Here is a 16,561-nt window from a genome sequence, read left to right as displayed (position 1 = left end):
AGGCTAGATGTAGCCCTGTTTCAAAACCCCCCCCCCATCTGCCCCCCCTTGTGTGTGATTTTGGCGCTGTTTAGAGGGGGCGGGTTTAAAACGCGAAGGCTGTTGCAAAAAACCAAAAATCGTGAAAGACCCCGTCGCAAAAGGTATTATTAGTTTTTATGGCCTTGTAAAATAGTTAGAGTAAAAAAAACTCGCAAACAACACAAGGGTTTTATAAAGCAAAAAATTAAAGGTATGGACTTATTTTTGCATGGGCATATATAGCCCCTGCTGTTTTCTATAGCGGTAGCGCCGCCACTTCCGGACGTGTGATTTTTCTGGATTTGAGGGTCCAGATGTGAGGTTTACAAGAATGAACCCAAGAAAGCCGAGTAAATTGACTTTAATTTACAGCACTGGGCCTGTACTCGCTATAAATGGATGTTTAGAAGAATGTTTTATTTGTGGGGGACCTGGGCATTGAAACATTTACAGAATAGTGAAAGGCTTGGATAGAGTTTGGATGTGGAGAGGATGTTTAGCCACAAGTGGGTAAAAGTCTAGGACTCATCCAGTTAGATTAGGTCATAGCCTTTAACTGGAATTTCAACTCGCTAGAATTTAGAAGATTGACTGTCCACGGGGGATCTTATAGAAATCAATAGTACAAAATGCTAATTTCCGAGTATGAAAATGGCCATAACTTATTTATTACTTGAGATATGAAAGTGAATTAGGTGTCAAATTAAACTTATTGTTATGCTTTATCTGATGGGATAAATTGCAGACTTGATTTTTTAAATCTCAAAATTTTGTAACATTGCTACTAGATGCAGGAAAATTGTTCCCGATGTTGGGGAAGTCCAGAACAAGGGGTCACAGTTTAAGGATAAAGGGGAAATCTTTTAGGACCGAGATGAGGAAAACTTTTTTCACACAGAGAGTGGTGAATCTCTGGAATTCTCTCCCGCAGAAGGTAGTTGAGGCCAGTTCATTGGCTATATTTAAGAGGGAGTTAGATGTGGCCCTTGTGGCTAAAGGGATCAGGGGGTATGGAGAGAAGGCAGGTACAGGATACTGAGTTGGATGATCAGCCATGATCATATTGAATGGCGGTGCAGGCTCGAAGGGCCGAATGCCATAGAGGGAGAGGCAAAGGCTTGGTCATCGTTTCTGGTCGAAACCCTGCACCAGCTTCCACAGATATTGCTTGATCTGCTGAGATCTTCCAGTGGTTTATTCATTTTTTGAATGGCCTCTTCCTGCACCTATTTTCTATGTTTCGTATGTGTAAATCACACGATGATCCTTTTTTTTCAACAAACATTTCAATTGTATGAGAATTTTTCCTGGTGGTAAAGCTAAAAGTGGAAATTATTACAGATGGGCTATTGTTACTGTTCAATGTGCTCCTGTAAGATGATTTAAGTCAATATTTAGTCAAGAAAAATATGAAAGTTTCAACAATGTGTAGCTAGATATATAGTGAAAAAGTTGTAATGTTTTGATAATTTTGATTTGGATGAGAACATACATGGCAAGATTACCAAGTTTGGAGATAATACAAAACTATGTGGTTTTGCAGATGGTTGTGAAAAATTGCAGCAGGGCCAAGTGGGCTGAGGAATGGTTGATGGAATTTAATACAGAGAAATGTGAGATGTTGCAAGTCTAACATGGGCAATACCTACACAGTGAATGGTAGGGTTCTGGGTAGTGTGTAGAGCAGAGGGATCTAGGAGTACAGGTGCGTGGTCCCTTGAAGGCGTAGTCACAAGTAGATAGGGTGGTCAAAAAGGCTTTTGGTACAATGGCCTTCATCAGTCAGAGTATTGAGTATGGAAGTTGGGAGGTCAAGTTGCGGTTGTACAAAATGTTGGTGATGCATTTAGAATAATGTATTCAGTTCTAGGCACCACGTTATAGGAAAGATGTTGTCAAGCTGGAAAGGGTACAGAAAATATTTATGAGGACATTGCCAGGACTAGAGGGTCTGAGCTATAGGGAGAGGTTGAGTAGGCTATTCCTCTATTCCTTGGAGCGCAGGATGACAGGTGGTCTTATAGAAGTGTATAAAATCATGACGAATAGATCGGGTAGATGCACATTCTTATTAAATCTTTTCCCCTTCACCTTAAACCTATGGCTTTTGCCCTCGATTCACCTACTCTGGGGAAGAGATTCTGCTCTTGCCCAGAGTAGGTGAATTGAGGACCAGAGACGGAGGTTTAAGTTGGGGGTAAAGATTTAATAGGAATCTGAGGGGTGACTTTCTCACACAAAGGGTGGTGGGTGTATCGAACAAGCTGCCAGGGGAGGTAGTTGAGGCAGGTACTATCCCAATATTTAGGAAACAGTTGGACAGATACATGGGTAGGACAGGTTTTGGAGAGACAAAACGCAGGCAGTGAGCCTAGTGGAGTTGGGACATGTTGGCCGGTGTGGGAAAGTTGGGCTGAAGGGCCTGTTTCCATACTTTCACACTATGACTCTAATCTGTATATTAATCCATCCATGCATTCATTTTAAATTATTAAGATTCAAAAAGATATTCTTTGAACAAGTACCGTGTTCATTCCATGTTGAGAATTTACTTGTGTACATTGTACATTTGTGCACAAATGTGCACACTGCTGTACCCCACAATACTTGTATATATCAATATTTTTGACTGGGAATTTGTACAAAAGATTAACATTCTGTTGATCCATACACAATGTGCCAATGAATTAATTGTACTTGCGAACTTTCCGTTTTTTGTCAGTGCCTGAAGGTTATTGAAAGGCTTGATGTATGGCTGTCTGGAGCAGACAAAATATGCGTTTGGAATAATCGTGCAGAATTGCTCTGCAAAACAACTTGTTTTAAAGATGCAGGTATTATGCTTCAAGATTCCGCACTTTGTACGACATTCCATTTGTTCCAATTTTTAAATTACAATTATGTTCTTTTCCTGATCAGATTATTTTAGAAGTTCCCAGTTCAATTGTTTCCAGTTCAGATATGTCATCTTCACATGGAATAAGGGCCCCACAAGGAAAAGGGAAAGAGAGAAAAGGGAAATATAGCCTGTTGGTTGTAGGGAAGAAGCTGCTCCTGAACCTGGACGTTAAATTTTTCATGCTCTTTTATCACCTTTGCGATGGCGAGTGAAATGAGAGCGTGGCCAAGGTGGTGTGGATCTCTAATGCTGGCTGCCTTTTTGAAGCAGTGACTCTTCGATGATGGAGAGGTCAGGACCTGTGATGGACTGGGCTTCTTGAACAATTTCATCACAGCTGCTGGCCTAAAATTAGCAAGAATATTCAACTGCAGAGATTTCAAATGCCATGTTACATTCAAAAAGATATGCAGAAATATGTGATTAAGCACTGCATGATCAACACTTCAACCAGACTTGGCTCCCTTTCATTTCCATATTCGGCAGGAGGAGGCCATTCGGCCCTTCGAGCCAGCACCGCCATTCATTGTGATCATGGCAGATCGTCCCCAATCAATAACCCGTGCCTGCCTTCTCCCCATATCCCTTGATTCCCCTAGCACCTAGAGCTCTATCTAACTCTCTCTTAAATCTATCCAGTGATTTGGCCTCCACTGCCCTATGTGGCAGGGAATTCCACAAATTCACAACTCTAGGTGAAAAGGTTTTTTCTCACCTCAGTCTTAAATGGCTTCCCCTTTATTCTAAGTCTGTGGACCTTGGTTCTGGACTAGCCCAACATTGGGAACATTTTTCCTGCATCTAGCTTGTCCAGTCCTTTTATAATTTGATATCCTTCTAAACTCCAGTGAATACAAGCCTAGTCTTTTCAATCTTTCCTCATATGACAGTCCCGCCATCCCAGGGATCAATCTCGTGAACCTATGCAGCACTGCCTCAATCACAAAGATCTCCTCTTAACATTTGGACCCATATTTGAATTTGTTTTTGGTTGTGAAGACATTTTTTGAATTTATTAAAATTGTTGGCCACTGTTCTTTTATTTCTTTGCAGTTAGCCTTTCATTTCTCCATTAGACTTTATTACTTCTAATGTTTGTACTATCGTTCTCTCATTTATTATGTAATTTTGTGTTTGCTATTCCAATCTAGATGATCTATCAAGCTTAACTTTTCTACCTGCTCTGATTTATTTCTGAATACTAGGAATATTGCTTCTTGCCATGTTGGGATTTGTGCATATGAAGTTAACGGTATTATATTTGTCACCTGACAAGTTTAAAGTTGACTAAATCCTGTTTTATTTTAAACAGATGTGAGTTTAATGATTGAACTACCAAAAAACAACATTGCTGCAGTAATCAGGAAGGAGCTAAGTATGACTTTTTACTGAAATTATATAAGCACATTCATTTTAATCATCAAATAATGGAAGAATTAACAATGAAAACAGCCTGTTAACCACGTTTCTATGACATACTAATTGATAAGATATCAAAGCAATTTCAAAATTTGTTCTGCATACATGTGTAAACTAGATTTTACTCTGCATTAACAAAAATCTTACTTCAATTACTTAATGTAATACTGTACTTTGCTATGTTCTTTAAGTTATCTTCAAACTGGTAACATCATCAGAATCTCACACTTGGGAAATTACTGAGATGCGAAGACTATCAAACCATGAAGATGATATTAGAGCACTAATCTCTATAAATGGTAAATTTATTTTATTATTTTATTTGGAGTTATCACGACTGATTTCACTGATTATTTTCTCAGCTACCAAACAATGCTCCATTTGGGATACCGGATGTAACCCAGAGCCTCAAGACCTTGGTGTATAGAGGGATCTTAGGTTGCAAATCCATAGTTTCCTGAAAGTGGCAACACAAGTGGATAGGGCAGTACTGAAAATATACAACATACTTGCTTCACCAGTCGGGCCTTTGAGTATGAAAGTTGATGAGTTGCAGTTGAATAAGATTTTGGTGAGGCCACATTTGGAGTATTGTGTACAGTTCTAGTTTTCACACTATAAGAAAGATGTGTAGGGTTTGGAGGTGATGGTGAAGAAATTCATTTGGGATGTTGCCTGGATTGGAGTATATTAGTTATGAGGAGAGGTTAAATAAATTTGAATTGTTTTCTCTAGAATGTCAGAGGCTGATGTGTGTCCTGGTAGAAGTACTTATGAGACAAACCGATTTCAGGATACACAGGGCAACCCTGCTTTCTCAATAATACCCAGAAGAGTCCTATTATAACAAAGAATGTGGAGACTTTGCTGACTTGATAGTGCTGTATTAAGTGATTGCTAAATTGTCTGAAGTGCTGTCTTCTGCATTTTAAGGATGCTCCCTCTAACCCCACATAGGGCCACCTGAATCCATTTTAAATTGTGGTGATACCTCCAATGCCAAGCAAATATCCACAATAATTGAAGCTTTTTATAAAGGCTAATTTTCCTTATTCAGTCGCTTATTGTAAATACATACCTTTTAAATCTAAATTTCTGACATACATACTTTCCCTCCAAGATTGGCCTCTGCAAGATCAAAGATGCTCAGGTGACTTTTAGTTATTGAAATCAGCTGACCTTGCAAGGTCGCATGTTCCAAATTCACGATGTAGTTGGTTATATTTTGCCTACAGTTATGGAAAATAGCATTATTACAATGATGTCTGTATTATAGCTTTCCCCTGTTGAGCATCTGTTAGGAAGAAATGTGGTTGCCAACTCTCTCTTTATCCATATGACAGATGAATATTTGGCATGAGGTTAAGCAACTGGAAAATTGTCTTGTTCTCTTTTGGCTTTCATCCAGAACTTGAAAAAGTAAGATAATTTCAAGGGAGAGAAAAATGAAAGTGAAACAATTATAATAACAAGAAACTGCAGATGCTGGTTTATACCAAAGATGGACACAAAGTGCTGGAGTAATTCATCGGATCAGGCAGCATCTCTGGATAAAATGGATAGGTGACGTTTTGGGTTGGGACTGAAGACCTATCCATTTTCACCAGAGATGTTAACTGACCACTGAGTTACTCCAGCACTTTGTGTCTATAAAGTGCATCAATTCTTCTTGTGAGCTAAGCCAAGTCGCAATGTTATCATTTAACTAAAACTTTCTATAGAAATCGAAGCATTTTGCCATGAGAGTTAAAATAGGATTTGGTATTTAAATGTATGCATTTAAAAAAAAAACAAAACCCAATCCTTTTCCTTTTTTTCTAGTTAATGAGCTGAGGTTATCAGAGCGTGCACAGATAATGTGAAATGGAATTCTATTTACCAGTCACTTCTAAGAGTTTTAGCAACTTGGTGTAGGGAGGGGGGGGGGGAGGCAACAAGAGGCAAAGTCTCAGTGGTAGGGTGGGGCTGCATTTCTGGCAAATAGAACTGTTTTTGAACGTGGTGTGACTGACATGATAGTCATCACTTGACATGTCCATGTCGTGTACCAGTTTAGAAAGATGATTTGATTGCCATTGAATTCTGGCTCAATATCTGAAATACTTTTGTAAATGCTTGTAGTCATGATCAACCACAAAAAAAAAAGACATTTTAATTTTGTTTAGTCAAGAGTCTTTACAAGCTTACCATGTTACTGGTGGTATTGTGTTTATTCAAGTGTTGAGTTCTGGTGTAGTCTGGAGAGGTTTCACAGTGGCACAGTGCTGTCTTACAGTGTCAGAGATCCGGGTTCGATCCTGACTACAAGTGCTGTCTGTACCGAGTTTGTATGTTCTCCCTGTAAACGCATGGGTTTTCTTCGGATGCTCCGTTTTCCTCCCACATTCCAAAAACTTACAGGTTTGTAGGTTAATTGCCTTATGAAAAAATAGTAATTGTCCCTAGTGTGTAGGATATTGTTAGTGTACAGGGTGATCGCGGGTCGGCACAGTCTCGGTGGATCGAAGGCCTGTTTCCGCGCTATATCTCTAAACTAAACAAAACTAAAATAGAAATAATTTTGTTTGCTTGAATCTTGGGAAGAAGTCAGATTCCTTATTTCCTGTGGTGGAGCTAGTGTTCCCATTGTTGGCCATTCATTGGTGCTGTCGGAATACTGCTGTGCATCATCATGAATAATAAAAATAAAAATAAAGTAGGCCAAATGTTACTTTAATTGGTTGTTTCAATTGAGATCATGTATATAGTGTTCTTAAGACAATTTGCGGCCAAATTATTTAGTGCACTGGTTTCACTGAGACCTTACCATGATGCATTTTATGTGTGAATAGATGATACGTTCGCAACTGGATCCCATGTGGGTGAGCTGATAATTTGGGATGCGCTGGACTGGTCAGTGAAGGGTTTTGAATCCCATTTCTGGAATATTACTTCACAGTCTGACAAACCAGCTGAGATAAAGATATCGCGGACTCCGTATCAGCATGAAGCCTGCATTCATCATCTGACTGCAGATAGAGAGGTAATGTAGAAGAGATAATATTTCTCTCAAGACATAATGCCTGTGTACATTTAATATTCAGAAAATATATTTCACAATTACATAAAGATTCCATGCTTTTTTTGTTAGTGCTCTGCTATTAAACTAAATAATGTTATGGTGTGGGTTACACAGAAAAGCTGGAGAAACTCAGCGGGTGCAGCAGCATCTATGGAGCGAAGGAAATAGGCAACGTTTCGGGCCGAAACCCTTCTTCAGACTGATCGGGGGTGGGGGTGGGTGGGGACAAGAAAGGGAAAAGGAGGAGTAGCCAGAAGGCTGGAGGGTGGGAGGAGACAGCAGGGGGGGAGCTGTGGGTTAATGTTATGGTGTGTTGAACTTAAATTCTTACATTTCTTATCTAGAATATTTTTGCTGCCATTGGGACAGGAATTTATGTATATAATCTTCAGACAAAGACTGTAATTGCCTACCAACAAGTGGCACATGATTCACGAGTGTTGCATATTGCCAAGTTGCCAAACAGGTATGCATGTTTGAATTTACGCTGATCTATTATAGATAGGGAGACTTAAATATTATAGAGTTCTGTTTCTTAAGATAGACCGACAACCATTTTCAATTAAAATAAATCTGCAATGCTAATGTGGAAGAGAGACAGCTATGAACTTGAATTGTGGCATGTATCATGTGAAAGAAAATAGTAGTAGGCCCCCCTCGGTCATGAGTGACCATGGATGATGCATCCTGGTCGGATGCAAGCCTGAGTGATGTCATATGGAGGACCATGCAGCACGTCCTCCCTCTCCACGTCGCTGATCGATCCAAAGGAACAGCAGGGCCATTACAGTTTGGCACCAGCGCCGTCGAAGGAGCTGCCAGAGCGAGGTTGTAGACAACAACGAACTGCCTTAGGGGCTCCGACTCCGGATTTTCTTGAGGTTTACTCCAGGAGCCTTTTCCATAACTGGATATGGCCACAAGGCAGTGGAGGTTTTAAATCAGAGTTTTCCCTCACCTAGACGGACTGCCTTCCCAGGCTGATGAGCCTCCACATCCTTCCTGTAATGAGACATCCAGAACTGCACACAGGCTTCCAAATGTGGCCTAACCAAAGTCCTATAAGCTGCTTCGTCAAGTCAAGTCAAGTTTATTCGTCACATACACATACGAGATGTGCAGTGCAATGAAAAGTGGCAATGCTCGCGGATTGTGCAAACCCCCCCCCCTACAAAACAGAATGAAACAGAAACACATATTCACATATTACATATTTGTGGGAGGAAAAAAAGAAAAAAAAAGACAATTTAAAAAAGACACCACACAACAGTAAAATGGTACAGTAAAGTTAGTTGCTGGTGAGATAGTTTACAGTCCTAATGGCCTCTGGGAAGAAACTCCTCATCCTCTCTGTTTTCACAGCATGGCAACGGAGGCGTTTGCCTGACCGTAGCAGCTGGAACAGTCCATTGTTGGGGTGGAAGGGGTCTCCCATGATCTTGTTGGCTCTGGAGTTGCACCTTCTGATGTATAGTTCCTGCAGGGGGGTGAGTGTAGTTCCCATAGTGCGTTCGGCTGAACGCACCACTCTCTGCAGAGCCTTCTTGTCCTGCGCAGAGCAATTCCCAAACCAAATTGTGATGTTTCCGGACAAGATGCTTTCCACAGCCGCTGAGTAGAAGCACTGGAGGATCCTCAGAGACACTCTGAATTTCCTCAATTGCCTGAGGTGGTAAAGGCACTGCCTTGCCTTACTCACGAGTGCTGCAGCGTGTGATGTCCATGTCAGATCCTCTGAGATGTGAACTCCCAGGTATTTAAAGCAGCTCACCCTATCCACAGTATCCCCATTTATCCTCAATGGTGTGTACGTCCTCGGATGATGTGCCCTCCTAAAGTCCACGATCAGCTCCTTGGTTTTTTTGATATTCAATAGAAGGCTGTTGTCCTGACACCAGAGTGCCAGATCAGCCACCTCCTCCTGGTAGGCCTTCTCATCGTTATCGGAGATCAGGCCCACCACCACAGTGTCGTCAGCAAACTTGATTATAGAATTGGAGCAGAACCTAGCCACACAGTCATGTGTGTACAGGGAGTACAGAATGGGGCTGAGGACGCAATCCTGGAGGGATCCTGTGCTGAGGGTGAGGGACTTTGATGTATTTCCTCCCATCTTGATTATCTGGGGCCTGGCGGTGAGAAAGTCCAGGACCCAGGCGCACAGTGGGGTGTTGAGCCCAATTCCAGCAGCTTCTCGGCAAGTCTGGTGGGGACTATCGTGTTGAAGGCTTCATGACTTCCTGACTGTTATACTCAATTTCCTAACCAGTGTATTTCATGCCGTGTTTACCACTCTACTTATGTTGCCACTTCCAGCGAGTTATGGACAGACTCCAAGATCCCTCTGCATATCGATGCTGTTAAGGGTCTTGCCATTAATTATTTATTTTATCCTTGCATTTGACACAAAGCTGGGTGGCAGTGTGAACTGTGAGGAGGATGCTATGAGAATGCAGGGTGACTTGGACAGGTTGGGTGAGTGGGCAGATACATGGCAGATGCAGTTTAATGTGGATAAGTATGAGGTTATCCACTTTGGTAGCAAAAACAGGAAGGCAGATTACTATCTAAATGGTGTCAAGTTGGGAAATGGGAAAATACAACGGGATCTGGGGATCCTTGTTCATCATTCAATGAAAGTAAGCATGCTGGTTTAGCAGGCAGTGCAGAAAGCTAATGGTATGTTGGCCTTTATAACAAGAGGAGTTGAGTATAGGAGCAAAGAGGTCCTTCTACAGTTGTATGGGGCCCTATGAGACCACACCTGCAGTATTGTGTGCAGTTCTAGTCCCCTAATTTGAGGAAGGACATTCTTGCTATTGAGGGAGTGCAGCGTAGCTTAGCGAGGTTAATTCCCGGCATGGCGGGACTGTCATATGCTGAGAGTAGCAATGTTACAAAATTTTGAGATTTAAAAAATCAAGTCTGCAGTTTATCTCGTCAGATAAAGCATAAAAATAAGTTTAATTTGACACCTAATTCACTTTCATATCTCAAATATTTAAAAAGTTATGGCCATTTTCATACTCGGAAATTAGCATCTTGTTCCCTATTGATTTTCTATTGACATAACAAAAAAGCTGTGATCGTGGACAGTCAAAAGCCCATAACTTTCTTAAAAATTAAGAGAACTGAATGAATTTTTCAGTTATCATAGATTGAAGCATTCTGAAACAAATATAAAATAATCTTACTTGGATGACCTGAAATTAAAGCATATAATTAGTTAGTTACCCAATTGTAGCTAATTTCAGACTTCAATTACTAGATCTAAACATCTATCCATTTCTTAATAAATGATTAACATTTTTAAATAGCCTAAGTGTCCAAATAATATTCACAAATAATTCACAATAAAACATGATTTTTAAATCTCATTTACATTAATTTATATGCCAAATGGAAGGAATTTAGTGTTCAATTGCTGTAAAGTAAAGTCCATTTAAATCAGCTTTCTACTGGGATCCTGTGAACGCGCTGGTTTAGAATGTTCACATTGCGCTAGATTTGTACCCTCAAATGCCCAGAAAAATACTGCGGGATATAATGGGCCCAAAATTAGCTACTAGCAACATTAAACTTTGTATAAAGGGTTCTTAAGAAGCCCTTTTTAACGTAAAAATAAACAGCCTACCTTCTGTTGTCCGCTGTATGAGATCCGGCCAGTTGCCGGCGGTCGGGGGTTTAGAGGTTAATTTTTAACTTACTATAACAAGTATAGAAAGCCCCTAAAACTAAAAATAGCTCCAGCTACGGAATCTTCCAGCGATTTTTCGTTAATAATTAACTGGGCTGAACATCCTCGATTTGAACAGCCTAGTGAAAAATCGTGTTTTAAACCCGCCCCCCTCTAAACGGGGCCAAAATCGCGCACACGGGCTGGGACAGATTTTCAGCGACGCTTCAGGTAGGCTTTGCAACATACCTACTGAGAGAATGGAGCGGCTGTGCTTGTATTCTCTGGAGTTTAGAAGGATGAGAGGGCACCTTATTGAAATATATACGATTATTAAGGGTTTGGACATGCTAGAGGCAGGAAACATGTTCCCGATGTTGGGGGAGTCCAGAATCAGGGGCCACAGTTGAAGAATAAGGGGTAAGCCATTTAGAACGGAGACAAGAAAACACTTTTTCTCACAGAGAGTTGTGAGTCTGGAATTCTCTGCTTCTCTGGATACTTTCAAGAGAGAGATAGGGGTCTTAACGATAGTGGAGTTAGGGGATATTGGGAGAAGGCAGGAACGGGGTACTGATTGGGGATGATCAGCCATGATCTCATTGAATGGCAGTGCTGGCTCGAAGGGGCCGAATGTCCTATTCCTGTACCTATTGTCTATTGACGTCTATTTTAAACTATACCAATGAATAATATGAATATCTCAAATATTTTATCAACCAAAGTGTTTTCTTTGACTGAGAAAAGCTTTGAGCAGGATTTTGTGTTATATTTAATATACATTTTGTTAAACCAAAGCCTTGTCCTAAGTGGAATTATTAGTTTTTTCACAATTAACAATGAGGTCTTTTTTTCTCTGTGCGATCAGGTCACAGCTATTTGTTGTCTATATTCTGAAAATAATGTCTGAATATCACTACATTTTGCAGACAGTTGGTCTCCTGCTCTGTTGACGGCAGTGTTCGCCTCTGGGAATTGCAAGAACTTCCTCCAGCAGAGCCTGCTACTTCAGGTTGGTTCACCTTAACATTTGTATACATTATCAGATAAAGAAATAATTATCTGGATACAAGCATGACTTAATAATTAATGCCTGGTCAGGAACACCTCTCCAAGAGTTGGTCCACCGAGAGAGCTTGTAGTCCTGCTTAGCTCTAGGTTTCCTTGAATGTTATACTTGTTGCATAAGGGATTGACAATCGACAGTGGGTGCAGGAGTAGGCCATTTGGCCCTTCGAGCCAGCACCGCCATTCAATGTGATCATGGCTGATCATCCCCAATCAGTACCTCGTTCCTGCCTTCTCCCCATATCCCCATATTTTTAAGAGCCCTATCTAGCTCTCCCTTGAAAGCATCCAGAGAACCCGCCTCCACCACCCTCTGAGACTGAGAATTCCACAGACTCACCACTCTCTGTGAGAAAAAGTGTTTCCTCGTCTCCGTTCTAAATGGCTTACTCCTTATTCATAAACTGTGGCCCCTGGTTCTGGACTCCCCAACATCGGGAACATGTTTCCTGCCTCTAGCGTGTCCAAGCCCTTAACAATCTTATATGTTTCAATGAGATCCCCTCTCATTCTTCTAAACTCCCGAGTGTACAAGCCCAGCTGCTCCATTCGCTCAGCATATGACAGTCCCACCATCCCGGGAATTAACCTTGTAATTCTCGGGATGACTTGACTGTTGCCAGGCACATTGCAAGTGCCTACCAACAAAATGTATATTTTTCTTATTTGGACCTTTTCCTACCTCCAGTTTCCCCTCTTCCTCTACTTTCAGTCTGAAGGATTCCAATTCAAAACATCACTCATCCTTTTACTCCAGATATACTGCCTGACCCGCTGAGTTACTCCAGCAATTTGTGTCTATCTTCAGTAAAAACTAGCATCTGCAGTTCCTTCCTACACATTTTTCTATACTTTTTAATTTAACATGATGACAGAACAGACAATACCATCCGTGCTGCAGACAGCACTTATCCCCTGCTGCTTCCCTGCCTGAAAATAAGCAAGTCTAATTGGTGAGCTGCTTTAGGATGCTCCCATTTAGTATGAATGCAAATGTAGGGACTCCATCACATTGTCCCAGGCTACACCATGTACACAATTCACATTCAAATGCCAATGGTGGAGCAATTTTAAGTTTCCAAGAGGTCATAGATAAACAATAGACAATATTTGAAGGATTGGAGATATCGCTCAGGATTAAAGGTCCAGACAGGTCGAAAGCAAAAGTGAGTCAAGATTGGGGCAAATTTGATAAGAATTTTAAAGTTGACTTGCGGGTTTGCAAGAACCTGTGTTAGCAAGTGTGGGACTGATGGGTGAAAAGGACGGTGCAAGATAGGATAAGGGTAGCCTAGTTTTGAATGACATCAAGCTTGCAGAGAATAAAGGGCCTGCCCCACTGTAATTCAAGAGTTCTCCCGAGTTTTCCCCTGATTCGAACTCGGAGAATGTCCATAGGAGTTCATGGATGTCTCGTAGCGGCTCGTACGAGTAAAAAGTAACAATTTTTTTCATCACAAGTATTTTTTTGCTCGTGGACATTTTTGTAGTGTTGAAAAAACGTCATGAGTTTACCGGACTTCCTGAGTAACTACCGTTAGCATTACGAGCCGCTACGAGACATCCACGAACTCCTACGGACCCGCTATGGACATTCTCCAAGTTTGAATCGGGGGGGGGGAAAACTTAGGGCAATTCTTGAATTACGTTGTACGGTGGGACAGGGCCTTTAGTAGATCAAGGGAAGCTGGGCATGAGATCAATCATCACAGAATGAAAATTATTTATCGAAAGAAACTGGCAATAAAGTGAGAGAAAGTTGTGTTAGTTTTCATGATCCATTTATTGATTTAGTTCATAGCATAATGAGATTGATAACATATCTGTTTGGTTTTAGGGATTTTTAGTATGTGGGGAATTGGGAAGCCAAACAAACAGCAAACCCAAATGGCAAAACGCAAGTTGGACTGTTCTGTGTTGAAGACATTGGAGTTAACTGGTGATTTGATCGGTCATTCAGGAGCAGTGCAAGTGAGTATCTGTGCAGAGTGACCATTTCTTCTTTGATCCCAACTATTGCCCATACTATCTTGAAAATGAAGCTTATAATGGTTCAGTTTGTCTCTGAACTGATACCGAGGGAGGGTTGGGATGCTGAGGAACAGCAAATGTAAGAATCAAGAACAAAGAACAGTACAGCACAGGAACAGGTCCTTTGAGCCATAATGTCCTTATTAAAAATGGTATCAAATTAAACTAATCCCTTCTGCCATTCAATGAGATCACCATAACCCTTTGTAACTTCTACTGGAGTGAGGAATCATTGACAGTTCTGCAGTAAACTATGCATATGTTGCAATCGTAGGTTATTGTCAGTTTAACCATTTAACCGCTTCACAACAGCAAGATCTGGACCACTCTATATATTCAGTAATTCTGAGCGTATATTCCAACTGGATATCAATGTTTATACTGAAGTGAAGAGAAGCACTTAATTCTATTGTGACATGATTTTAAATTGCTCCATTCAGTTGGAATGAATAGCTGTCTCCCATTAACTTGCTCCAATCCAAACAGTTTGATCTATCGCTTCATAAATAGTTTTTGTTTTGTCATTGCCCAGATGTTCCTACATTCTAAAGACCATGGAATAGTAACTTGTTCGACAGACCATCTCATCATTTTATGGAAGGATGGAGAGAAGGAATCGCAGTTAAGGAGCAAGGCATTATTCCACAAATTAGAACAAGATGATGTGTGATCTTGAGATAATTATGAAGCAGATGAAATGAATGTTATACGATGTCTCTAAGTGACCTGTGGAACGTATATTTCTGTAAATTACTGATATTGCTAATAGTTTTAAGGACCTCCCAATGTGCTGCTTGTTGACTGGTTATGTATATCCATAAATGTATGTACATTTTCTGCAAAGATTACCCGTTTTACGTTATATTAACCTGGCACTGCAAACATCACAGAATGAAAATTATTTATCGAAAGAAACTGGCAATAAAACCCAGGCTTTCATCATAAAATTAGTTTTTGTATTTTAAACATTTGTCAAAAACACCTTATTGTGACACTGCCCCCTCCCCCCACCGTCTCTGTTGATTTGAGATTGTAAAATAATGTTAAATAAAGGTGCTTTCAAAATTAGAACATTTTCTTTCAAAATTGCTAATTCCACACAGTGACAATATTCACCCCACAGCAATTTTTTTTGAGTGCTTAATCTGATGCTGATGTGTATAAATCAATTGTTAGCATTTGCTCTTAATGGGGGAAAAGGGCAGCACAAGGGAATTACAAGGTTAATTCCCTGGGATGGTGGGACTGTCATATGCTGAGCGAATGGAGCAGCTGGGCTTGTACACTCTGGAGTTTAGAAGGATGAGAGGGAATCTTATTGAAACATATAAGATTGTCAAGGGCTTGGACACGCTAGAGGCAGGAAACACGTTTCCAATGTTGGGGGAGTCCAGAACCAGGGGCCACAGTTTAAGAATAAGGAGTAAGCCATTTAGAACTGAGGCGAGGAAACACTTTTTCTCACAGGGTGGTGAGTCTGTGGAATTCTCTGCCTCAGAGGGCGGTGGGGGTAGGTTCTCGGGATGCTTTCAAGAGAGCTAGATAGGGCTCTTAAAAATAACAGTCGGGATATGGGGAGAAGGCAGGAACGGGGTAGTGATTAGGGATGATCAGCCATGATCACATTGAATGGTGGTGGTGGCTCAAAGGGCCAAATAGCCTACTCCTGCACCTATTGTGGCACAGTGGCACAGCGGTAGATTTGCCTTACAGTGCCAGAGACCTGGGTTTATCCTGACTATAGGTATGGAGTTTGTACATTCTCCCTTTGACCGCGTGGGTTATCTCCGGGTGCTCTGGTTTCCTCCCACACTTCAAAGACATACAGGTTTGTAGGTTAATTGGCATCTGTAAATTATAAATTGGGGTTATAGAGTGATACAGTGTGGAAACGGGACCTTCGGTCCAACGCCTACACCAACCAACATGTCCCATCTACACAGGACGCCGCTGCCTGCATTTGGCTCATAACCCTCTAAACCTATCCTATCCATGTACCTGTTGCAATGTTTTTTAAATCCAGAGAATTGACCTCCACTGCCTTCTGAGTTCAAGTTCAAGAGAGTTTATTGTCATGTATCGCAGATAGGACAATGAAATTCTTGCTTTGCTTCAGCACAATATAGTAGGCATGAATACAGAAGATATCAGTGAGTCCATATGCCATTATATAAATATAAACACACATCAATAAAGAAGCAGATAAAGTGCAAATAAACAGATAATGGTCTTAATGTTCAGAGATTTGTTCCAGTTGAGCTCAATAGCCTGATGGCTGTGGGGAAGTAGCTATTCCTGAACCTGGTTGTTGCAGTCTTCAGGCTCCTTTACCTTCTACCTGACGGTAGCGGGGAGATGAGTGTGTGGCCAGAATGGTGTGGGTCTT

General features: G+C 41.0%; 1 protein-coding gene across 4 annotated transcripts in view; it reads left to right on the top strand.

The window, feature by feature from the left end:
- The window catches only part of wdr41 (WD repeat domain 41), a 37,771-nt gene extending 22,528 nt beyond the window's left edge, over positions 1–15,243 (top strand). For all 4 annotated transcript variants that reach the window (XM_055631520.1, XM_055631526.1, XM_055631534.1 and 1 more), the window contains exons 7-14: positions 2,744–2,855; positions 4,233–4,295; positions 4,531–4,638; positions 7,171–7,361; positions 7,745–7,866; positions 12,006–12,088; positions 13,982–14,115; positions 14,708–15,243. In XM_055631520.1, the coding sequence (XP_055487495.1) occupies positions 2,744–2,855; positions 4,233–4,295; positions 4,531–4,638; positions 7,171–7,361; positions 7,745–7,866; positions 12,006–12,088; positions 13,982–14,115; positions 14,708–14,845 (951 nt within the window). In that variant the 3' untranslated portion in view covers positions 14,846–15,243. The remainder of the gene's footprint in view (positions 1–2,743; positions 2,856–4,232; positions 4,296–4,530; positions 4,639–7,170; positions 7,362–7,744; positions 7,867–12,005; positions 12,089–13,981; positions 14,116–14,707) is intronic.
- Positions 15,244–16,561: the final 1,318 nt, after the last annotated feature.

This window comes from Leucoraja erinacea, chromosome 3, assembly GCF_028641065.1.
Source record: "Leucoraja erinacea ecotype New England chromosome 3, Leri_hhj_1, whole genome shotgun sequence".
NCBI classification, from domain to species: Eukaryota; Metazoa; Chordata; class Chondrichthyes; order Rajiformes; family Rajidae; genus Leucoraja; species Leucoraja erinaceus.
Note: the sequence above shows the minus strand (reverse complement) of the source record. Positions and strands in the feature narration are given on the sequence as shown.